Source organism: Chionomys nivalis, chromosome 19 (genome assembly GCF_950005125.1).
Source record: "Chionomys nivalis chromosome 19, mChiNiv1.1, whole genome shotgun sequence".
In the NCBI taxonomy this organism is placed as follows: Eukaryota; Metazoa; Chordata; class Mammalia; order Rodentia; family Cricetidae; genus Chionomys; species Chionomys nivalis.
The window spans coordinates 14,632,471-14,658,129 of NC_080104.1; the positions used below are offsets into that span (position 1 = coordinate 14,632,471).

The following is a 25,659-nucleotide window of genomic DNA, read 5'->3' on the forward strand; positions in this document are numbered from 1 at the left end:
CAGTTTGTGGTCTTTCTTGGAACCAGGTATTGCCTCAGGGTAAACTACTGAGACTCAGGTCTCTATTGAGCTTGTCATGGCTGGGTCCTACAGTATCCAAGGGTCCATTATTTCGATATCTTATTTTTTTAAAAAAAAAAAATAGATTTGCTTTTCCCCGAGTGTAATTATTTCCTCATAGTCCATGGTTGGAAATGCTTTTTTCAGACTTTGTAACATAAGCACCTGCACTGGTCTGTCTCACTGTGAACTTTGTTTTTCGTGGGATTATTTCTTTCAGTAACTGATGCATCACCAAGTAGTATAACCTCCAGTCGCTCCTTCTGTCTACACTATAGTTACACTCTCTGGTGTTCCAGGTCTTCTCTTGAACCCACGCATTTGTTCTGACCTTTTCTCTCCCTGCATTTCCACCTCCTCCTCCATCAGATGCTCACCTTTCTGCTTATTTCAGACGTGCTCCACTACCTGTGCATCGTGCGGCCCTCATTCTTTGTCCTGCACCTAACTTCCAGCTGATTACCTCGCCCATCCTTCATTCTGGTTGGCTAATTAGGTCCAGATTTTGTCTATCAGAAACTTTTAGGAACTATAGCACCTATGGGTCCCATTGCTTCCCCTACTAAGTGGATAAAAATGCCATTTTGCCCTACATGGGAGAGCTAGCCGAAAGCAAGGACTTTATAATACTTCTCTGGGAGCCTTGTAGAGGATGTCAGTTAAATGAGAAAGGTTTTCTCTTTTTAACAAAATGGAGAGAAGATGATGCTCAATAGAACCCTGAACTTCATTAAGGTATTTACCAAATGCTCAGCTTCCCACTGAAAAGATATTGGTGTCAAATGTATTATAATCTTTTAGAAATACCATCTTCACCCGTTAAAAACCTTCCACAAGCCGGGCAGTGGTGGTGCACACCTTTAATCCCAGCACTCGAGAGGCAGAGGCAGGCGGATCTCTGGGAGTTCGAGGCCAGCCTGGTCTACAAGAGCTAGTTCCGGGACCGGCACCAAAGCTACAAAGAAACCCTGTTTTGAAACACCCTCCCCCCCAAAAAAATCTTCCACAATGTACAGGCACGATGGCTCTGTGCATGCAGGCACCTGCTGCCAAGGCTGATAGACAACCTAGAACCACATGGTAGAAAAGAACAGACTCCTGTGACCTCCATACACATACCATCACATACTCATTCCCCCACACACATTAAAAGTAAAATAAATGCTTCCTATAGGCTAGGACTGGGTAGTTTTAAATAATACAACATTTAATTAGTTGACTAATAGCTAAAAAAAAAAAAAAATCTGACGTGATTACATCATTTTAGAGAGCGTCTGGAGATTCAGCTTCCATTTCAACCAGACAGACAAGTGCATGTTTGTCCCACTCAAGTGTCTTGGCATTTCTGAACTGTAAGGAGTACATGATAATTTTTCTCTCCCTGCACTTTACCCCCGACAGGCTGCTGTGATTGTCCACAGCAGCGGGAGCCACTTTGAAGGTTTGATTAAAGCAGCTGAAGATGCTTGAAGAGATCTGTTTGCTGAAAATACCTGGTAACAAACAGGAACCTGGGAGCAAATAAAGTGTGCTATTCTGAATTTTAAAAATAAATGCTTTTAAATGCCTGACTGAGTTAGTGGTTATTTTCTATCCAGTTATAGCTTCAAGATAACAATAAAAAGTTAGAGATTTTTTTTGTAAATTTTACTGTTCATCGTGGAATTTGAAATTGACTTGGAGTGTTGGGTTTGACGGATTCAATACTAGCAAAGAGATAGTTATATTTCGTGGCTATAATTTTTTGTTTTATGAGTATTCCCAGTATTATGGTAAAACACCTGAATGGCGGCAGTGGGCAGCAGGCCACGAGACCACAGCGGGCCAGGAAGGCAGCCATGCAGAGTGAGGTTGGATATTTATTTAATGGGTTATGGAAGGGAAGGGAGAAGAGGAAAGGGGAGAAGAGGAAAGAGCAGAGAGAGGCAGAGAGAGAAAGAGAAGAGAGACAGGAGTGGAGTAGTGGGGAGAAGGGAGCGAGGCAGAAGCTGCCACTTAGGGAGAGAGACAGAAAAGGAAGGAGCCCAGACTGGAAGCAGAAGGAAGATCTGCCTGCCTCAGTGGACTGGGGAGGGAGTGGGTAGGGCTTGTCTCTTAAAGGGGCAGGACAGACCATTACACCCAGTTCACCCAGTTATTCTTTGCACAAGCTCATGGCAGAGGGATGACATTCAGCATTAAGCTGCAGAATGGGAGAGTCTGACACCACCCCTGCTTTGATTCCTGCACTGCCTGGCTTCCTTCGTCTCATCCTGTATGGGGTTGCCATGTCATTTTCTGTCCCTGTCTCCTCTCCTAGCTACCAACTCCTTAAAGCTTTGGTGTTCAAGGCTTGTTCACTGTCACTATGAAGGAACACAGTTTCTGTGACTTCTACACTGAACTGGCCATCCCAAACCCATTGTAGGCATCCAATATATATTATTGTATTCCTGCTGAGATCATTTCAGGTTTAACTTGACTCTGAGATTAAGATGCCCCAGCTAAACTTAGCTTCTGTTAAACTAACTCCTTGCTATGCAGCCCTCTCTGTATCTGCTAAGCGAGATGCCAGGATGTGGGGTTTGCCTTTAAAAGCCCTTTGGTCTAAATGGTCAGGGCTACACTTAGGTCCTGAATACCTGGGTATAGTCTCAGCTGAATGGAATAAAGACTTTCAACTGGCCTTCTCCCTTTGGCCCTTAAATATAGGATTAGACTTCAAATATCCCCTTTCCCTGAAGGTAGAGGCCTCTCAGGACTAATAGGAGGGAGGGGAACTTGTACTTTTTAATAGAACTGAAAACATTGTGAATGATAAAGGAGAAAACTTAATTGGAGCTTAATCATAATAGGGAAAGGAACCAATATTTAAAAAAAAATTCCACTTCTCTTTCCTACAGCAGAATAGGACAAAAGAAAACGTAAAACTACCTACTCCAGGAACAGATGAAGAACACGGAAATACTCAGCGGGATATCAGCACATGGTGGCTGTTCCCTGACATTGCAGGGTTAAGACCTTCATGTAAGGGGTCTGGCAGACACCTCTCAATTTGACTATCAGAAACAATGGACTCCAAATAAATGGAAATTTCCCCAGGAATCTCAAGCTAGGAGAAGGAAAGGCCCCAACCAGGAATAGGGGGAGTGGATAGGGGTGATTCACCTCCTTAATGAGATTTCACATGGCTCTAACAATGTGTCAGGCTACCTTGCTGGAAGAGACTGAAGCAATAGAGACGTTGACAAGTCTCTATTGGACTGGACCACACCTTGGCCAGGACTGCTTAAATGTGCACCCCCGGCCCTCTGTTTTTTGTTTTGTTTTATGACACAAGGTCTCACTATGTAGCACTGGCTGTCCTGGAACTCAGTGTATAGACCAGGCTGGCCTTGAACTCATGGAAGTCCTCCTGCCTCTGCCTTCTGAGTTCCGGGTTAAAAGCGTGCACCACTATGGCTAGCTACTGACCCTCTATTTAAACTCTAATCTCACTTCAGGAACCCAAAGATGGACGGACTTTCAGGGTTCACTGGATCTCTTTGTCCCTCTTCCCAATTTGGCCAAACTGGATAAATCTTTTTTTTTCTTTCCACTATTGATTTGACTCCTGATATTGTCTTTTTGAGGACTGGTAGCTGAATCTGGCTTGGATCAGTCTTTGACCCCCCAAGTTCACTAACACCTAGGCATGGAGAGGTGCAAGAGGGTAGGCTAAATGGGAAGAAAAGCCTGGGATGCAGCTCATGGTATACTTGCCAAACAAATGTAAGGCCATAGGTTAAAATGCAAGCACCTATGATATCGGTGCTGGAACAAGACCTCGTATCTAGAAGTTTATGGTGTATAATATTTGGTTGTATTACTAAATATATATGCTTGTGCCTGAAGTATTGGAATCTCCGTTACTCCATGTGATGGTCAAACCATTTCTTAGGGTGAACCCCCACTTCTATGGCACAGTTCTTAGCTCGAGACTGCCAGCATTCCTGCACTGTATGAGGCACTGAGACCGACAGAATGAGAAGAGTTCCTCCTTTGATGAAATCCACACTATGATAGTAAGGAGACATAGCCAACAGTTTCAAAATATCATAGATGGCATAGCATGATGGGGCAAGACAGGGCAGAGGTTCCTCCATCTTGTATTCTTGCTGAGACCATTTCAAGTTTAACTAGAATTTGATCTCTTTGATGGAGCAGTCCAAGGAACACTATCCAACTCTACTCTAGGAATCGAACCCAAGGATGCCCTAGCTAACTTAGCTTCTGTTAACCGGCCTGCGTGTACAGAACCCTCCAGCTGACCATTGGTGGTGGTGGTTTGCTTTCTTTTTTCACTCCATACTCTTTACTCTTTTGACTCTTTGGACTTTTGTAGGACCTGCCACCCAGGTCCCAAATAAATCACACGTGAGTTTTATTCTTTCTTATAAATACACGCCCTTAGCTTGGCTTGTTTCTTGCCAGCTTTTCTTAACTTAAATTATCCCATCTACCTTTTGCCTCTGGACTTTTTCCTTCTCTTCCTTCTGTGATTTTACTTTCACTCTTACTCCATGGCTAGCTGTGTGGCTGGATGGCTGACCCCTAGCGTCCTCCTCTCCTTGTTCTCTCGTGCCCCTTCCTCTTTCCAGATTTCTCCTGTTTACACTCCCTGCCTGCCAGCCCTGCCCATCCTTTCTCCTGCCTCACTGTTGGCGGTTCAGCTGTTAGACCCTCACAGCTGTTAGACCCTCAGGTGTTTGAGACAAGCAAAGAATTACACCTTCACAAAGTTAAACAAATGCAACATCTTTGCGTCATTAAAACAAATGTTCCACAGCGTAAACAAATGTAACACACCTTAAAATAACATTCCACAACAAACCACTAGCCTTAGCTACTGTCAAATTACTTGCTTACACGAAATTGCCTCCCCTACCGCCACCCCTACCCCAAGGGAAATGCCAGAGTTTCTGACTTCAAAAACCCTGTGCTCTGGACACTTGGTGCTACATCTTTGTCTGCAATACCTGAGTGTAGTCCCAACCAGCTGGAATAAAGACTCAATTGTCTCTAAACAGTGTCTGATGGACATCTACAGTGGGCTCCCTGAACATTGGCACTGTGCAAAAGGCAGGAACAACCATTTCTGTCTGGTGAATAACAGTCTCCAAGAAGAGACATTCTTGCTACATACTGTTTTAATGTATTATTCATATACTCATGTGTATGAATATTTGCCTGCATGTGTGTGTGCTCAGTGTACTTGCCTAGTGCCTGCAGAAAAACAGATTCCTTCGAACTGGAGTTACAGATAGTTCTGAATAGTCATGTGACTAATGAGGGTTGTACCCAGATCCTTTGACCCATCTCTGCAGACCCAAGATGTGTGTGTGTGTGTATGTGTGTGTGTGTTTGCAGGTGATCATGGAGTCCAGAAGAGGGCATAGGATTATCTGGAGCTGGAGTTACAGGAAGTTATGAGCCACGCATGGTGGCAGGATTGAAAACTGGGTTCTCGGTGGGGACAGTGGGTACTCTTAACACCTGAGCCATCTCTCCAGCGCCTTGCTATTTTTTTTAATTCAATGTTTGCTTTTCTTCCATAATGAAAAAAAAAAGAGTTACAGAAAAAAAATAGAATTTATTTTTTCTTCAGGATAAAAACATCATGGAAAAGTAAAAGTTCTGACAAATCAAATTTGTTCGTCCGATAGCTAAGGTGTATTTCATTCCCTCCACCTCAAGCAGGCTAGTGGAAAACCAGGTGATAAATTGCAGCATAACGGGGAAAGAAGGAGTTCAGGGAGATGTAGAAGCGTGGTAGCTTCTCATCTTGGAACATGCTGCGATTTAGTTGGGCCAGGACCACAGGTAAGTATTGTCTTGTGTTCTTATGTATTCTGAAACCTGCAATGTGATGAGATGTATGGACAAACTGAAAAGTCCCCCAGGGACGTACGCGCCTTGTGAATGCATCACAAATCTAAAGTAGGTGTCCGCTAGGCTCACCTACATTATACCTGCATTTTCTACACCACTTCCACCCCCTTTATAACGATTTCTACGATTTTCTTTGTTAAGAGTTAGGAGAGAGAGAAGAAATCTAACTTAGCAGACACAGCAGGAGTTGAAGAAATAACTCAGTATTTTTGGCTCCCCCACTCCCACCCCACCCCACATCTTCTTATGTGCTCACCCTGAATCCATAAAAAAACAAGACAGGGAAGGAAGCCACACCGGAGAAAATGCTGAGAAGGAACCATTGAACTCAGGCTTAATCGTAAGACCCCAAGGAATCTGTCATTCATACATGAAACAGGGTCATAGATTAGAGAGAGGCTAAAGCAACCTGTTCAGGGTCTCCAATGCACCAAACAAAGGGGAAATTCATCTGTGCCCTGCGCAAGCGCACTGCTGAGCCTCAGCTAGGCCTTGCCTACAGCAATGAAAGTTCCAGCCTCAACGTCCAGGAAGGCACCGTTGGCGCCTCCATTTTTTTCCTTCCTGGTGGCTCTTCAGGAACTTCAATGGCTCACACCGTGCCAGGCGCGCAGCGCTCCATCCAATGCAGGAAAACCCGAAAGGAAGTGACCTCTCAGCCCCGCCCTCCTCGTGGATCTCAGTCAGTCCCTCCCACTGAGCATCCCCGAGTCAAAGCGTCCTGGAAAGAAGAAGGCAGCAGTCTAATCCTGCCTCCTCCAGGCTTGCTGGCGGCCCCCGGGTGTCTCCTGTGCCAGGAGGCTACCGTCCAGACAGCGTTGAGGTCCCCCGCGCCGGAAAGGCGAGCAGCCACGCGCTGCCAACCTGCGAGGCGCGGTGGGCGGTTGGCCGGCCGCCGGCTGCTACCAGTCGCGAGTCCCCGAGGCCCTGCGCTGGGCTCCTGGCCGAAGGGTAGCCTCTCCAGGCGTCCTTTCCCTTGCGTCGGTGGCCCCGGCCTGGCTAGGTGGGACTATCTCCGGACGCGCGGGGCAGCTTTGCGCCAGCCGCAGACATGAGTTCGACTCCAGGGTTGCCCACTCCGGGGGCCTCCCTGGCCCTGCGGGTGTCCTTCGTGGACGTGCATCCCGAGGTGATCCCGGTGCAGCTTTGGGGACTGGTGGGCCAGCGGCGGGAAGAGTACGTGCGGCTGAGTCGGGAGATCCAGGAGGCCGCAGCCACGCGAGGCCCGTGGGCTCTGGGTGGGGCCTCGGCATCGCCGGGAGAGCTGTGCCTGGTGCAGGTGGGACTCATGTGGCACCGCTGTCGCGTGGTCAGCCGCCAGGCGCAGGACAGCCGCGTCTTCTTGCTGGATGAGGGCCGCACCATTACGGCTGGCGCGGGCTCGCTGGCACCGGGGCGCAGCGAGTTCTTCCACCTGCCCTCGGAGGTGCTGGGCTGTGTGCTGGCCGGCCTGGTGCCCGCGGGCGGCGGTGGCACCGGCGGTGGCGAACCCCAGCACTGGTCCCCCAGTGCCGTGGACTTCCTTAGCAACCTGCAGGGTAAGGAGGTGCACGGACGGGTCCTGGACGTGCTGCTCCTCCATCGCCTGGTGCTGCTGGAGGTGCCCGCTGTGTCTCAGCAGATGGAAGAGCTGGGCCTGGCCAGGCACGTGCCGGACAGTCTCTTCTGCTCGCTGCTCAAACGCTACCTGACTGCAGCTGGGCTGGGCAGCTCTGGAGCTCCAGTTCTCCCGCGAGCCGCCCCCAAACAAGAGCATCCTGGCTTGGATTACTTCTATCCCCAACTGCAGCTGGGAGTGACGGAGCCTGTGGTTGTAACCCAAGTGTGCCATCCCCACCGTATTCACTGCCAACTTCGGAGTCTGTCGCAGGAGATCCACCGCCTCTCGGAGAGCATGGCTCAGGTATATCGGGCGCCCACGGGGACAGAGGATGAGGACTCAGGCAGTGCCACCTGGGAGCAGAGGGAGGAGAGCCCAGACAAGCCGGGGTCTCCATGTGCCTCCTGTGGCTTAGACGGACAGTGGTACCGGGCTCTCTTGCTTGAGACTTTCAGGCCTCAGCGCTGTGCCCAGGTGCTTCACGTTGATTACGGCAGAAAAGAGCTAGTGAGCTGCAGCAGCCTTCGCTACTTGCTGCCCGAGTATTTTCGAATGCCTGTGGTGACTTACCCTTGTGCTCTGTATGGGCTCTGGGACTGTGGGAGAGGCTGGTCCCGGTCCCAAGTAGGTGACTTGAAAGCTCTGATCCTGGGCCAGGCGGTGAATGCGAAGATTGAATTTTACTGCTCCTTCGAGCACATGTATTATGTCACCCTGTACGGGGAAGACGGAATTAACCTCAACAGTGTGTTCGGAGTACAGTCCTGTTGCCTGGCTGACCGATTTCTTCAGAGCCAGGGGATAGAGGAGGAAGAGGAGGAGGAAGCGGAGATGACGCTCCAGTCTCCGTCCCCTGCCGAGGAGATGGAGGAGGAAGTTTCCCTCCCTTCCTTAAGACACATCAGGTTGAAGATGAACGCCTTCTATGACGCTCAGGTGGAGTTTGTTAAGAGCCCTTCTGAGTTCTGGATTCGCCTGAGAAAGCACAAGAGCACCTTCAACAAGTTGCTGAAGAGAATGTGCAGCTTCTATTCATCGGCCAGCAAGCTGGACGGGGTCGTTCTGAAGCCTGAGCCCCACGGCCTCTGCTGTGTCAAGTGGAAAGAAAACGGTTACTACCGCGCCATGGTCACCCGGCTAATCAGCAAGAGTGTGGAGGTGTTCTTGGTAGACAGGGGTAATTCTGAGACCATGGACTGGGGTGACGTGAGGATGTTGCTCCCCCAGTTCAGGCAGCTGCCAATATTGGCTCTGAAGTGCTCCTTGGCCGACATCTGGCCTTTGGGGAAAAGTTGGAGCCAGGAGGCGATTTCATTTTTTAAAAAGACAGTGCTCCACAAAGAATTAGTGGTCCACATTCTTGATAAGCAGGATCATCAGTATGTCATAGAGATTCTTGATGAATCCAGAACAGGGGAGGAAAACATTAGCAAAGTCATTGCTCAAGCTGGATACGCCAAGTACCAGGAGTTTGAAACGAAAGGAAACGCCAGACTCGGTGCCCACGCCCCGGGGCACGGTTCAAGTCATTTTATTGCAGAGACCAACAAAATATCTTCTGCCAAAAATGTCGAAGGAGAACAGAAAGCCAAGAAAGACAACAAACCCACATCTCTTTCTGAAGCTTTGACTGATACAGTAAGCCTTTCAAATGTTCTCACTGGACAGACTGGACAGGACAGAGAGAAGGTAACAACCGATTATTCTCTCCTTACACTGAATTACCTGAAAACGATGCCAGACTGCTGTGGTAAAGGAGAGCTGGAAGTGGGCAGTACCGTTGAAGTGAAGGTGTCTCACATCGAAACCCCTGGCTCCTTCTGGTGTCAGCTGATGAGGAATGCGCAGGGATTCCAAACCCTGATGTGTGATATTGAGGACTATTGCAAAAGCGAACCTGCTCCCTACGAGGGGGACACACGCGCTTGTCTGGCAATCCGAACAGCAAACGGAAGATGGTCCAGAGCTGTGATTAGTGGCGCGCCGTCTCTGGAGCACGTCAGGGTAGTGTTTGTAGACTACGGAGACAAAGATGTGATATCCGTGAGGAACATACTCTCCATTAGTGATGCCTTTCTCAAGGTGAGAGCTCAGGCATTTCGGTGCAGTCTTTACAATTTAATCCAGCCAACTGGTGACAACCCCTTTGTTTGGGACGAAAAGGCGGTGAAGGTTTTTAGTGGGTTTATAGATGATGCTTGGCAGAATAACTTAGAATTAAAATGCACACTCTTTGCTTTGGCATCGAGGCATGATGAAGAGTGGTTCAATGTTGTGGACTTGCTAACACCTTTTCAGAGTGCCTGCCATTTTTTAGTAGAAAAGAGACTTGCTAGGCCAGTAAAACTTCAGAAGCCTCTGGAGCCCTCTCTTCAGCTCCATTCTTACTACTATTCTACACATGACCTAAAAATCGGAAGTGAAGAATTGGTGTACGTGACACATGTGGAGGACCCTTGGACATTTTATTGCCAACTCGCAAGAAATACGAATATTTTAGAACAATTATCATACAACATTATGCAGCTAAGTAAAGCCTTGCTGGATGTAAAGGCATCCCCCTTGGTCCCTGGAACTTTGTGCCTTGCCCAATATACCGATGGTAACTGGTATAGGGGAGTAATCGAAAAAGAGCCAAATAAAATCTTCTTTGTTGATTTTGGAAACACTTATGTAGCAAGTGACCATCTGCTCCCAATCCCTCAAGATGCCTACGATGTTCTGCTCTTACCCATGCAAGCCATTAAATGTTCATTATCGGACATTCCTCATCATATCCCAGGAGAGGTTACAGCGTGGTTTCAGGAGACGGTTTTAGATAAGTCGTTGAAGGCTTTAGTCGTCGCCAAAGACCCAGATGGATGCCTGATTATAGAGCTCTATGATGAAAGTGTCCAAATTAACGCTAGTGTTAATGAGAAGCTAGGGCTCCTTGGTTACCGAAACAGCACAAGAAAAAATGACAGAGAGAATGAAATAATCCTCTGTGTGACCGAAACCCTTGAAGATAGAAGTGAGAATGTGAACTCATCCCCCACAGAGTATTTGAGTAAACCGGGAGAGGGCAGATCGCGCAGTAGAGAGAGAATGGGTGAATCCTGCAAACCCAAGATCAGTCCAGGAGTTAAGGAGCTCAGATATTTACAGGGCTCCTCAAGGGCCAATCTAGTCTCATATCAGGACTCTGTGGGAAACAAAGATGACGGAGGGTTTCCATTAGCGAGGGAAAAGAAAGAAGATATGTTTGGCAACTCATCCACGAGTGCTCCCAAACTAGACTCTGCCCTTCCTGAGAGAAGAATTGGGGAACCGGGCAGCAAAGACCTGCCTCCAAAGTTCTGTGAGTTCCCGCAAAAGACAATAGCGCCTGGTTTTAAGACCTCTGTGTATGTCTCGCACATTAATGATCCTTCAGATTTTTATATCCAGCTGATGGAAGATGAAGCTGAGATCAATCATCTTTCAGAGAGATTAAATGATGTCAGGACAAGGCCCCTGTGTCACACGGGCCCGCCTTGGCAAAGTGGGGATGTGATATGTGCCATTTTCTCAGAAGATAATTTGTGGTACCGAGCAGTGGTCCTGGAACAACAGCCCAATGACCTTCTCTCCGTACAGTTTATAGATTATGGCAACATGTCTGTGGTCCACACTCACAAAACGGGTAAGCTTGGCCCCATCGATGCCGTGATCCCAGCACTGTGCCTCCATTGCTCCCTTAGGGGGCTTTCGGTACCCGACATGGTGAGCTGTAAGGAGATGGTGAACTACTTTTCCCAAAGGACGGATGAGGTTCAGATAAGATGTGAATTTGTTAAATTCCAAGGCACCTGGGAAGTGATTCTTGCGGATGAGCATGGAATCATAGCTGAAGATATGATTAGCCGGTTTCCGTTCAAGGAAAAATCTCAAATGGGACTTACTACCCAAATCATGAAAGGGGACTGTGCAAAGTCTACTGCCAAACCCAGCATTGACACATCAGTGTTTCTTAACTGGTATAATCCCAAAGCCAAGTCGGTGAGAGCCTATGCCACCGTGATAGACGGACCTGAGTACTTTTGGTGTCAGTTTGCTGATTCTGAGAAGCTGCAGTATTTAGAAACCGAGGTTCAGAGTGCTGCGAAGCAGCTGGCGGACCGGAAAAGCTGTCTCCAGTGTCCCCAAATCGGAGACCCATGTATCGTGAGGTACAGAGAAGATGGACATTATTACAGAGCCCTCATCACTAACTTATGTGAAGATCACCTTGTGTCCGTCAGGCTTGTGGATTTTGGGAACATGGAAGACTGCGTGGACCCAAAAGCACTGTGGAACATCCCGTCTGAACTTCTATCAGTCCCCATGCAAGCCTTCCCGTGCTGCCTCTCGGGATTCACCATCTCTGGCGGGGTGTGCCCTCAAGAGGGAAATGATTATTTTTATGAGATAGTAACAGAAGATGTGTTGGAGATAACAATATTTGAGATCAGAAGGGATGTTTGTGCCATCCCCTTAGCAATTGTGGAGCTGAAAAGCAAGGGCGAAAGCATTAATGAAAAGATGAAGAAATATGCTAAGATGGGCATTCCCAAGAATGACCTGTACCATGAGAAGCATGGCCCAGACAGAAAGGGTGGCTTTGGGCCCAACAGTCTTGACCTTGACCTTAAGAAACCAGGTCATAAAATGGCACACGAGAAGACATTATATGTGGAAGGCAGGGCAGGTGAGTTCTCAGAGAGAATTGAAAAGGATTTAAACATTGAAACCAAGCCAAGTAAATTCTATGAACGTAGCACCCATAACATTTTCGAAGTTCTGGAGAACTCACGCCAAGGGAAAATGGGTTCTGAGAGGCTGGAAAGTAGCATGGATTACCATTTTGTGGACAGAGCCAGGTTTGAAGACAGCTACCACATTTCAGGATTTAACCCAATAATGCCCCACGCGAGTGAGCCGAAGGAGTTATCCGAACTGAATTCACTAGAGGTACCGCTCTCCCCCGATGAGGACTGCAAAGAATTCTTAGAATTGGAAACCATTGAGTTACAGCACTCTCCTATCGGGGAGGAAGAGAAGGAAGAGCTAGGACTGGGGTCTCCGGGGGCACCGCTGTCCCCAGGCTGTGAGGCAGGAGCCGCTCTAGAGCCATTTATGGTGCAACTTCCCCTGGACTGTGAGGTCGAGAAGCAGCTAGAACTGGAACTGCCCACGCCCCAGCTTTCTTTGGACGACAGTATAAGTCCTTTATCAGCAACTGTCAGTCAGGACATCCAGAAGTCCAGGTGTGCCGAGGATGAGAGGGAGTCTAGCTGTGTGGCCTCTTCCGATGGCGGCCAGAGCATGCTGCCCCTCCACCACCACGAGAAGAGCAGCGATTCCCCCACACACGAGGAAGTGAACATATTCGAAGAGGAGTCTCCACAGTTTGAAAACAGAGATAACCCGGCTGCCTTGGCCCCTCTGTTCCCCGAGGGAGACGCCAGAGACTGGAGTAAGTGCGGGAGCGCTGTACCAGGTGTGTTGATCTCTTTCAACTTGGAGTCTTTCCGTGGTTCTTGTTTGTTCTCAAAACATGGAGGGTAGCTATTACATGAGTTATAATTTTTAAGAAATGTTAAATTCAAGTAACGTACTCAGATTTGCATTTTGGTTGTCTGGATTTTAGAGAGAGAGTCTCTGTCTGTACACCAGACTAACCGCGAACTCCTGCGCCTTCTGGCTCAGCCTCTGGGTGCCGGGATGACATGTCTCTGCACCCCTGTGCCTCAGGAAGAAGGACATTTTTAAGCATGGAAAACACAGTTGTAAAATCAGTGTGCAATGACAAATGCTGAATGAAATGACAGAATATTCATTCTTAGTTTAAAACTAAAATGACTAAGAGGCTAGGAGTTTAGCAGTCAAGAATATTTACTGCTTTTGCAGAGGCCCCAGGTTTGGTTCCCAGCATCCACCTGGTGGCTCATACCATATGCATCTCCTGTTCCAGGGGATCTGGCCCTGTTTTGTGACCTCCACATGCTCCTGCATGCACACACTGAGGTCCTTACACACAAAATAAATGCTTTAAATCCTGTGTCTAAAAAAAGGACAATCCCAAGTGAACTGTAAGGAATTAGATGTTAAAATCAAGACAGTAAACGTCTTGCTAAGTTTTAAAAACATGGCCTTCCTTTAGTCAAGGATGCCTCTAAATAAATTTACAGTGGGAATCACTTTGCCTGTTGCTTTTTTCCTGGACCTAACTGTATCATCTGTTGAGTCTGCCATTCATGTAGAAACCTTTAAACAAAAATTAGATTTAATTTAATAAAGAAAAGCCAAATCGGGAGAAATCTCAGAGTGCAATGGATAAATATTAACTGTTTTACTTGCTGTTTTCTTTGCTTCTTAAAAAGATTTTAAGAAAGCAACAAAACTCCCACAGTTATTATTATTAAATAATAAGCACAATCTTCTGAAAAACCAGGACACATTGTTCACTGCTGGGCCATCTCTCTAGTCCCAGGAAAATAACAACAAAACAGTGAAAGTCACATTAAATGGTTACCCCTCTTTACTTTCCGTGATCAACCTTGCGCTTGTCAAATATCTATATTTATATTGTTGAATTTAAACAATGATACAAAAATAGAGAAAGTAACAGTTTAAGGAGAATGAAAATCACAGATTCTTATTACCAAGAAATCCTCAGTGTTGACACCATAGTGCAGTCTCCTCTGGCCATTGTCTTAGTCCCTGTCGCAAAGAGTTTACAAGTTAAAAGCATCTTGTACTGTCATCCAGGGTTGAAGCCTGTGTATTAAGCCCTGAAAGCCTGTTCAGGGGATAGTGAGCTGGCTCATGGGTCAGTAGTACACAGTGCTCTTGCAGAAGACTCGAGCTCATAACTGTTAGGTTGGGAGCATAGGCCCCAGTCCCTGGCATCTATCTCAGCCCCTAGGCCTGGTCTGGACTTCAAATCCCAGCAGGCCAGGTCGTGACCCCTCCCTGGGGGTGGGGTCAGGACCACTCCCCAGGGTACTTAAGTGGTCCTCCAAAAGAAGAACACGTGGTCCCCCTTTCTTCCTCCTGGGGGTCTCTTTTCTGCGGCTTCCTGTTTCCCCCTCAGGGCCACCCAAGAGCGCAGATCTCCCATTAAACCTGGGTATTTCTTAATTCGGCTTGTTTTGATTTGGCTTGATTGGGAATTTGCGCCGTCAGAGAGCTTGGTTAGGAAATATTCCTAACAATAACCACCTGTAACTCTAGGTCCAAGAGATCCCTCTTCTGGCTTCTGGGTACCCACACGTGTGCACATATACACACCCAGATTCAAACATAATTGAAAATCAAATTTTTAAAAAGATGTTCAGAATGGGTGAGAATCTTTGCCAGCTGTATTTCATACAGATGGCTAACATTTGAAATATACAAAGATCTTTAAAAATTAAACATTTAAAACCCACAAAATTTTCTGATCAATAACTTGACCAATTGACTGAGTAGACAATTCTCAAAAGAAGACACGCGAAATATTTTAACACATCTAATGTCCTTGACCATCAGGGAAAAGGCAAATTAAAGGACTTTGAAATTCCTCATGCCACCAGGGCTGTCATCAGGAAAACAAATGACAGCAAATGTTGGCCCAGATGAGATGAACGAGGAGCCTTTATGCGCCGCTAGTGGGAGTAGAAACTGGTATAGCCACCGTAAAAATTGGTAAGGAGATTTCTCAAAAAGTTAAAAATGGAACTGTAATAAATACATCCATCCCTGGGTATGTATCCAAAGGGCTCCTAAGTCCTCCCATGTGGTCTTGCTGCCTTGATTAGAGTTTCATGATAAAACACCTTGACCAAAAGCAACTTGGGGAGGAAAGTGTTTGCTTTATTTTCTAGCTTGTAGTCCCTCATCCAGGCAAGTCATGGCCGGAATCTCTAGCCAGGAGCTGGTACAGAAGCCACAGATGGGTGCTGCTCCCTGGCTTGATCCCTATGGCTCGCCAACAATGGGATGGGCCCGTTGTGACGTCATCAGTCATGAAAATGCAGCACAGGCCTGCCCACAGGCAGATCTTAGGGAGTCATTGTCTCAACTGAGAGCCCCTCTTACTATAAATTACTCTAGCTTGTTGTTGACATAAAACCAGCCAGCACACTTGCTTATCTGTGTTATTGCTGCATGACCCACAAAGAGCTGTGAATGAGTCGTCTGGATGTCCATCAGCAGATGATTCAACACCACAGATGTGGGAAACACACTCTGCGGAATCTTATTTAGCCACAAAGAAAAGTGAAATCATGGCATTTGCAGAAAATTGGATGGAACTGGGGATCATTATGTTAGCCATATAGCCCAGACTGGGAAGAAAAATACCTTGTATTCTTTTATTCACATGCATATCCAAGACTTTAATGTTCATAGTTGTGTATATGGTAGGGTATAGGCCATGAAGCTGAGACACTTTCACTGATAGGGACATTACCAGCTTTTAGTAGTAGTCTTAAGTTGTTAGAGGTCAAATTTAATGATGATTTTAGTTTTGTTGTTTTGTAGACATAGTGAATATTATATAGAGTTGGGGCCCCATATACATACACATACATACATACATGTATTATATATTATATATAATATTACATATTATATAATTGAAGGAAAAGATACTTAGAAAATCTACTAACATACGCCTTGCATGTAACTGATTAAACACGGACGGTAAACTTAGACTAGGAAAGCGCTTCTCTTGCATGTCTCACGCTAAGGTGCTAGGCTGTGCACACTGAGTCTTCCTGTATTCAATTTAGCAGTTCAGCTACAGAACACCTACACTCTGAAAGGCTTCTCTGTTGGATCGAAATGCGTCGTGTGGTCAAGCCTAAAGAACACGTGGTCTAAGTGTGAGATTCTGGAACTAGCCGAAGAAGGAACAAGGGTAAGGGAAGGTGAAGGACTTTATTTCAAGGGGTGTGTGCTGTAAGAGCTTTACTGATGTCCCCAGACTGTCTGAGATCCCAGGGCTATTTGTTTATCCCTGCTCATTTCTCCTGGCACCTTGATGAAGTTTGTGAGAATCAAATCTACCTCACTTTTGAATGGAAACACTGGCATTTAGGGATTTAGAGTTTGTTGTGGTATTATTTTGTTTTGTTTTCTGCAATCTGGAAAGCCAGATAGTCTAAAATTGCTGGCCTCTTCTTTAAATTCCTGAGCCTTGCCTTGACTTACCAAGTCTGAATTTCTGGAGCTGGGGATTCAAGAATATACATTTTTTACACCATTAAGACTGAGAGATGGGTTCCCACAACTCCTGTCAGGCAGCTCACAACCACCTGTAACTCTAGCGCCACTGGAACAAGCGCCCTCTTCTGGCTGTATGTGAGCCATACGTCCCAAAAGAAAAATGCCTTGTATTCTTTTTTCACTTGCATATCCAAGACTTTAATGAATTGGCCCTGCATGTGCGTGGTGTGTATAAAGACATACACACACACACACACACACACACACACACATAACCAAATCTTAAAATAGGAGAACCACTGTGTAGAATGTACATGAATTTCCTTAAACATTACGCAGGCAACACTCTGCTGAGTGTTTCTGTAGATTTGTTTATCTCGTTTGTTTTTTGAGACAGGATTTCTCTGTGTAGCCCTGGCTGGCCTCGAATTCAGGCATTTGCCTGCCTCTGCCTCCAAAGTGCTAGGATTAAAGGTGTGCACCACCATGTCTGGCTCACCACGTAATTAATTCCAAATTATCTTTAAATATTTCCTTTACCCATTTCTTCTGAGAAACACTCTGCTGTTACTGTGTTGATTTCCCTGTAGCTTCAAACTCTACTCCCAAGAAAAAGCTGTATATCTGAGTGTTTGAGCATGCAGAAGCAGACTTTGGGGGGCAGAACTGTATGTACTGCGTTCTATTGTCTTTGCCTGACTGTAGATCTTTTTCCATTAAATTTGGAACACTTGAGGTCTAAATTTTAATTATTTTTTATCTCTTAATATACATATTCAACGTGTTTATACTAGTGCATTTAAAATAGAGGGTAAAATTTAATATAACCATTTTCTTTTCTTTTGAGGCAATGTCTCACGTAACCCAGGCTGGTCTGAAACTATATGTGGCAAGGGGTTTCCTTGAGCATCTAAGCCCCCTGACTCTACCTCTCCAGCACTGGGCTGACAGGCATACATCGCTACCCCTGGGGGCTGAGCCTAGAGCTCTGCATGCTAGGCAAGCCCCCTACCAACAGGGCCATACCCCCAGCCACTGATGAAATTGTTTTCACTCTTACAGTTTGTGGCGTTTGCCTGGTTTTGTTACTAAGTGGTCTCTTTCCTCTTGTAGGTTTTGAACCTTTCAAATGGCGAGGAGGAGACAGTAAGCCCCGAGAATGTCTGGAATGGTATCCCCAAGGTAGATAAGAACCCCTCTGAGGTATGACTGTGTAAGCATTAACTAATGCAAGCATTGCTATTCATTTTTCAAGACAGTTGGACAAGCACTTTTCAAAGCCCCAGTGTTAGGAAAAATGAAGGAGGAAAAACTGTATCAACAACAGTTGAGAACATCAATGCCAAATGTTTCTGGGATTGGAGGTCATGTATCACTTGGGGAAACTAATCATTCATGGTTTACTCCTTGAATTTTCACTTTGAGGTTAAAGAATGAAAAAGAAAATGAGCCAGGTGGTGGTGTCCATGCCTTTAATCCCAGTACTTGGGAAGGCAGAGGCAGAAGAATCTCTGAGTTTGAGCCCAGCCTGGTCTACAGAGTGAGTTCTAGGATAGCCAGGACTACACAGAGAAACCCTGTCTCACAAAAACAAAGGGAGAAGGGTAGAAAGGAAGGGAGGGAGGGAGGGACCGAGGGAGGGAAGGAAGGAAGGAAGGAAGGAAGGAAGGAAGGAAGGAAGGAAGGAAGGAAGGAAGGAAGGAAGGAAGGAAGGAAGAAATTGGTATTGATGTCTCATATGGTGTATTTTTTATTTTTTGATGAAAAAAACAAAAAATAGGACAAAATTTAAAACGAAGTTGCTAGAGGTAGCTCAGAGCTAAGGTCACCTGCTGCTTTGCAGAGGACCTGAGTTGGGCTCCCAGCTCCCAGGTTGAGCAGCTCCAGGGGATCTGACGCCCTTTCTGGCCCCCAAGAACACCTGCACTCGTCCTGCACACACCCACACAGACACACCCATACACATAAACAAAAGAACTGTTTTTAAAATTTAAATATGAAAAGGTTGCAGCCTCTGTTGTCCGCCCTCTGCAAAGCCAAGCAGGCTGGAGCTTTGGTTCCCATCACCATTTACTGCTCACACTGAATTTCAAGATTCTTTCACACATGGCAAACACGGGTGATGCTGCAGCCTGGGGCATCACAGTCTGTGAGGACTATAATGGTGGGCGATTTCCACAGCCTTCAGGATGTGTCCCTGGGTAAGGAAGTTTGTGTGTTTGGATGGCTGCATTTGAATTCTCTGCAATGCCTGGTCATCACTTCACCTCTGTCGGCTGGCTTTTCCCTGGAGAAATGGTTCAAGTTTCCCTTCTTCCTTGTGAGCTGGGTTATTCTGGGTAATGTACTGAGCATTCCAAATCTATTAAGACCCAGGTCCTGTACACATCCCCTGGTTTTGTAGTTTCAGTAGTTGGTTGACAGAGGTTCCTGCTGTAATCGCCATCTGTCGATGGCTCATGGTTCTCATGCCCGTTCAGTTTTCAAGGCTTTTGCCGTGTTGCTCAGGTGTGCTCAATACTTCAGCTACTGGGGCGTCATTTTGGAACTTACACAGTGATAGACAGGTATGAGAACCTCCCGGGCTACTGTGGCCAAGCACAACGCAGGGCTGTTTCGAAACTTAGCCATAGCTCATAGTTGGTGCTAGGGCTAACAAAGCGTGTGCTTTCTCACCCCTGAGAATTCCTCTGTGTTGTATATCACCTTTTGGATGTGGAGGGAATACATGTGTGTGTACACCTGTGTATGCACGTGGAGGACAGAGGTCAACCTCGTGTTCCTCAGGAGCCATCCCCCCTGGTGGGTTTGGTTTCGAGACAGGGTCTCTCACTGGGAACTGGGGCTCTTCAGTTTGACTGTGTTGACTGGACAGCAAGCTTCAGGTTGCTGCCTATCTCTGCCACTGTCTACAAAGGAATTACAAGCATGCTCCTCCATACCCTGCTTTTTATATGAATGCTGTTGATGGAACTCAGGTCCATAGTGTCTTTCTCTGTCCCGCTAGCCAGCTCCCAATCACTATACAGAGACTTATTGTGACAGCCAATAGCTTAGGCTTGTTTCTAACTAGCTCTTATAACTTAAATTAACCCATTGCTATTCATTTACATGCTGCCACATGGCTCCTGGCTTGTTAACTCATCTCCTACATGGCATGCTTCCTCTGTGTCCTCTCATGACTCCACCCTTCTTCCCAGAATCCTCTGTGCCTGGAAATCCTGCCTAGCTATTGGCCATACACAGGCCTACCCTCGGTGCAAAAGCAATACAGGTGGGGATGGGGAGTAAAACACCCACCTCCCGTGTCCCAGTTTTCTTGTCTTTGCCCAGTGTTTGCCTGTTTTCATTGTGTCCAGAAGGGACAACTGTGATGAGTAGAAGAGAGAGGTTAGGGAGCCAGCTCACTCCATACTGGCTGCAACCAGAAGGCTGGAAGCAAGGTATGACATACAGGGCCTGCACATCTTCAGAGTATGTGGTTGCTAATGTGGTGGGCTTTGCTCTTTACCCCCTTTGTGGACCACAGCAGCCGGTTACAATTTTACTCCATTTCTTTATCCTTCTGCTTGGCTCTCACTGTGGACTTTGGAGAGGCATGTAGAATTCTAGTTGGATAAAATGCCTGTAGCAACCAAAGCAGAGCGGGAGGACCTACTTAGGAATACCTGAATAGGACGTTCATAGATACAATTGCTGGTGGCCTTAACTAAGCCAATCAGCAGATACTGAGAAACTACTTAGGAGAAAAGTGTCACCATTGTTTGATGGGACTTAAATGACCCTCTCTCTGAAGTGGGCAAGCTCAGATAGTACCCACTTATACGCGTGTTATGAGTCATCTATACATTACTTTATGACACATGAAGCTATTCGTGTCTAGGTGTCTTTCTGATTTCTTTTCAGAATTTTTGTCTGATTTAGTTTTACCACAGAATGTCTTACCAGTAAGCTTCCCTTGCATATAATGCTATTAGTTATTGAAGGGACCATAATCATTAATAACTTGGGTCTCACCATCAATGGTAGTAGCTATTTGAAGAGTGATGACCCATTTCCCATTTTTTTCAAAGCTTGGCTTATATTTTTTTTCTTTTCTTTTTTCAGTTCATTGAGAGTTCCAGGCAATGTGTTTTGATCATATTCACCTCCCTTCCCCCAGTTCTTTCCAGTCCACTCCCCTCCCCCCACCCAACCTTGACCCCCCTTTCCCCAGCTCTTTCCAGGTACCATCCCCTCCCCCACCCACACAACCTTGAACCCCCCTTTCCCCAGCTCTTCCCAGACTCACTGCCCTCCCCCACTCACCCAATCTTGAACCCCCCTTCCCCAGCTCTTTCCAGGTACCATCCCTCCTCCACCTACCCAACCTTGAACCCCCCTTTCCCAGCTTTTTCCAGGTCCCCTCCCCCACCCACCCAACTTTGAACCCCCCCCCCTTTTCCCAGCTTTTTTCAGGTCCCCTCCCCAACCCACCCAACTTTGAACCCCCCCACCCCTTCCCCAGCTCTTTCCAGATTCACTCCCCACCCACCCAACCTGGAATCCTTTTTGTTTTCTACCCTTCCAGACTGATTTGTGCTGCCCAGGCACTGAGCATGTGGTTTGGCACTGGGGCAGAGTTGACTTAGCAGCTGCTTGGCTCCAGAGAAAACTGTCGCCTCTTTTCCCAGTTGCCAGTGTCCCCATGGCTAGGGGTGGGACTTAAGCCTCAACACCCATCTCTGTGCTGGGCTTGGTCAAACTTGGGTTTGCATAGGACTTGTGCGTGCTGTCTTAAGATTCTGTGTGTGCCGCTGCCCTGCTGGGTTGAGAACACACCTGTAGCCAAGCACGGCCACCGACTCTTACTGCTCCCTTCTACAGTGATCTGAGTGTGGAGTGCAGCGGGTACAGTGTGAATGTTCCCTTTAGGGCCAAGTACACTGCATCTTCCCAGGCTGGCCTTGAGCTCCCCATAGTGGAGGATGACCTTGAACTTTTGACCCTCTGTCTCCTCACCCAAGTGCTGGGACTATAGGTGCACACTAGCACACCCATTTGCACAAACACCTTCTCCTTCCTTCATCAGACAAAGCCACCAGGGTTGGGAGAGCATGCATCCACGAAAGGAACTTTCCTGCCTGTGTGGAATGTTCCCCCAGAGATGGGACTGGGAAGGAGAGCTTGGCAAACAGAGGCTCATTTATGATCCTGATGCCTGGCTCTGTAACCAAACCACGACCACTCATCAGGAATTTATGACCATTTCTCGTCATCCGTGGTGAGGTTCTGACTCTAAACTATTGTGTGCGTGCTTACAACTTTAATAACGATAATAACTCAGAGGTTCCGTTTGCTAGGCCGCATTCCAAACAGTGGAGAAGGAGCTTTCCTTTGTGTCGTCGGTTGACACCGCTGTCAAAGGTAACCTGTCTGTCTAAAGCCACAGCCCCTTTCGTCAGCCAGAATGCCCAAGACTTGCAGACAGCTTTAATCTCTCAGCGTCTGTGGGTGTCAGTGGAACCAGGTGGCGGCGGGGGTGGGGGCAGGGTGGGGTGATAAAATGTTTAAATGCAGTTGATGGGGTCAATAAGAAGACTTGTTAAAATGTCCAAGGGGGGGGGCGGGGGGAAGATGTCCGAGAGAATTTTGTTGATGTTTTGAATATGTCTTGGAAGTTAACTTCTGTACTTGTCAAGTTAACATTTTAAAAAGCGTGGATTGATTTTTTTCGGGGCAAGCAAGATGGCTGGCATCAGTGAGCAGGGGAAGGCACTTGAGTTCAAACCACGTGGTGAAAGGAGAAACATCTGCAGATTGTCCCCTGACCTCCACGCGCATGGGCTGTGCGCCCATGTGCTGTGCACGTACCTAGCCATTCTCTACATCCCACAAAACAATACATAGAACCTAAAAATTAGGTGCTTGCTCAGAATTACTTAAGTATTGAATTTATCTGTCTGTCAGTCTTTGGAATTTCTTTCTGGACATTAGCTTATCTCCATGACAAGATTCAGTTTGTTGACTATTCCCAGAACTTCACATTCCTTTTTCACAAACAGTACCTGGGTGGGTGGCCATGTGGCTCAGTGGGTATAGCAGCCCAGTGCCAAGCCCTGGCTGACCTGCGTTCTGTCCCTGGATCCCACGTGATGTGTTCCAGTTTGCTTTCATGATGAACAGCATGACCAAAAGCAACTTGGAGGAGAGTTTATCTGGGACAGTGCAGTCACAGCCCATCACTGAGGAAATTCAGGGCAAGAACTCGGGCAGGAGCAGACGCAGAAACCATGGAGGGATGCTGCTTGCTGGCTTGCTCTCGTTCATCATCAGCTACTTTCCTTAGGCCTCCCAGGACCACCTACCCAGGGCTGGCACCTCCCATAGTCGGCAGTAGGTTCTCCCACGTGGAAAAGTCCCACAGACTTGCCTAAAGTCCAGTCTACCGGAGGGATATTCTCAATTTTAAGTTCCTTTTTCCTCGTTGACCCTAACGTGTGTCAACTTCAAAAAACAAAACAAAACAAAACAAAAAAAAACCCCGCCTAACCAGTACATGGTGTAAGGAGGAACTGACTCCTGCCAAGTTGTCTCTGCTTTCACACACATACCCATACATGCATGCACACACACAGGCACATGCACACACATATACTAGATAAAGGAAAAACAGACTGGGCCAGCATGCTGGTTCTTAGAATCACAGCATATTCAGAAGGAAATGGGCTCCTTGTGACCATAGTGGAATGTGGGAAAGCCAGGCTAATCCACAAGCTGATCGGTCACCTTGTATGCCCTCCTCATTCTAGAAAGAGATGAAATGAGCTAATTTCATCATGTCCTAAGTAAGTGTTGGTACTAGGCACAGAGAGCCGGAGTATTAGAAAGAAAACACCTTACTTCTTTATAATGATTCTGGGTACCCCTTAGGCCATCCTTCCTTTCTTCCTGCCCTGTTGTCTGGATGCTTTCTTGACTCAGACCTTTCTTCTTTTTCAGAGGAGTGTGAAGGTGATGCCGATACAACTCTGAATATATAGACCTGCCAGTCCGAGGCTGCCTTTCACAAGTCACACGGTACCCAGAGCAAACGCAAAGCGTGTGACCCCTGGCAGCTGTCCTCAAGGGGGAAACTGATCTTATGGAAACTATAGGTGTCGGGTTGGCGAAGCAGCCGGTTCATTGTTCTTTCGAGGCATCTGGGCTTGCCTTGCAGCCTGTCGTCTTTCTTCTCAGCCACGATAATTTATTTTGCCAAACAATTTGCTAACACATTACTATATTCATAAAAATGGTATGTTTTCAATAGATTGTTTATATTAAAATAGAAAATTCTAGGTTCATGATGAGAATGACAGGATGCTACCAGGCGGCCTGGCTGTTAGCCAAATCTTCAGAACCACTGTTTTGATTTTGAAACTTTGCCCCATTGGTCTCCTTAATAGGTAGCTGCTTTTCTGTTTCAACTGTGTACACAAATGCACCATGAGCTTTGAATAAAGGTTATCCTGAAAGCTGGGATCGTCTCCTTTGATTTTCTGTCTCTCCTCCGTAATGGAGGCATGGATAAGCTTAGTGACTTAGCTCCGATCTGGTGGTGCACACCATTAACCCCAGCACTCAAGAGCAGAGGCAGTGCCCTCTCTTGTGAAACTGAGGGCAGCCTGCTCCATATATTAAGCCAGGGATGCATAATGAGACCCTGTCAAAAAGAAAGAAAGAAAGAAAGAAAGAAAGAAAGAAAGAAAGAAAGAAAGAAAGAAAGAAAAGAAAGAAAAGAAAAATAGAAAAATTTTACCTGTGAGTCACGCGGCTGGTTCTTTTAAAATTCCATTTCTTTTGGGACATGTGTGTAGACGCTTGCCTGCATGGGTACCCATGTGCAGAACAGGATCCAGGGGCTGGAACTCAGGCCATCAAGAGTGAGGGCAGCCCCTTTCCCAGCTGAAACCTCTCACTGGCCTCTCAGCTGGTTCCCTAAAGGCAATTTCCCATTTTCATGATGAATTCCGGGGTGCAGACTATGCAGGTTTCACAGAGGAAAACAACTGAAGCTTTTTAGAAATTATTTGCCCGTCTCAGGCTGGAGAGATGGCTCAGAGGTTAAGAGAACTGACTGCTGTTCCAGAGGTCCTGAGTTCAATTCCCAGCAACTACATGATGGCTCATTCCCATCTATAGTGAGATCTGGTGCCCAGAACACTATACGCATAATAAATAAATTTAAAAAAAAAAAAAAGAAATTATTTGCCCGTGGCCAGTTGAAAAATGTGAAGGCCTTGACTAAAACCAGATCCATCTCATTTCCAAGCTCATGCTTTGAAAACTGGTGTCCACGGGCCGTGCTACGGAACGCGTCCAGAGCCACACTTTCCCCAAACACTTGATATGTGAGTTAAGTAGGCCGTGTACTGCCCTTAAACTTTGGTCTTTACCCATGCCGTAGCTGTAAAACCGTCTGGAAGGGTTAAAATTGGGCAGAAGGATCTGGGGAGATGGCTCAGCCAGTAAGAGCACTGGCTGCTCCTCCAAAGGGCACTTGGTTGGTTCCAGTATCCACACTGCTGCCCACAAGCCTGTAACTCCAGTCTAGGGGATCCAGTGCCGTCTTCTGGCCTCTGTGGGCACTGCATGCACATGGTGCAGGGACATACAGGCAGGCAAAAGCACTCACGTACACAAAAGTAAATCTTTTACAATTTTTTTCTTAAAGATTAGATACAAAATTATTACACACAACATGAAAGGCTCTTGAGATGTGTAAAGCACTATTCATTCCTCTGGGAAATGCCCGGTGTGCTAGTTCATGTTTTAAATTGTAGCTCGTGGAATGCTTTCCAATCATTTTTCTCTTTTGAGAATCTGCACAAACCACAAACTGTTTAAAAAAAAAA

At 46.6% G+C, this 25,659-nt stretch overlaps 1 protein-coding gene across 2 annotated transcripts; it reads left to right on the forward strand.

Moving 5' to 3' along the window:
• Positions 1 to 7,021: 7,021 nt before the first annotated feature.
• Positions 7,022 to 24,224, forward strand: Tdrd6 (tudor domain containing 6). 2 transcript variants are annotated; one of them, XM_057751512.1, is made up of 5 exons: positions 7,022 to 13,070; positions 16,348 to 16,475; positions 17,897 to 17,986; positions 22,126 to 22,189; positions 23,765 to 24,224. In XM_057751512.1, exons 1-5 carry the CDS (start codon positions 7,022 to 7,024, stop codon positions 23,803 to 23,805), a joined length of 6,372 nt encoding a protein of 2,123 aa, XP_057607495.1. In that variant the 3' UTR covers positions 23,806 to 24,224. The 2 variants fall into 2 exon arrangements, with proteins under 2 accessions (XP_057607495.1, XP_057607496.1); XM_057751513.1 differs by having other exon boundaries at positions 16,351 to 16,475.
• The last annotated feature ends 1,435 nt before the right edge of the window (positions 24,225 to 25,659 follow it).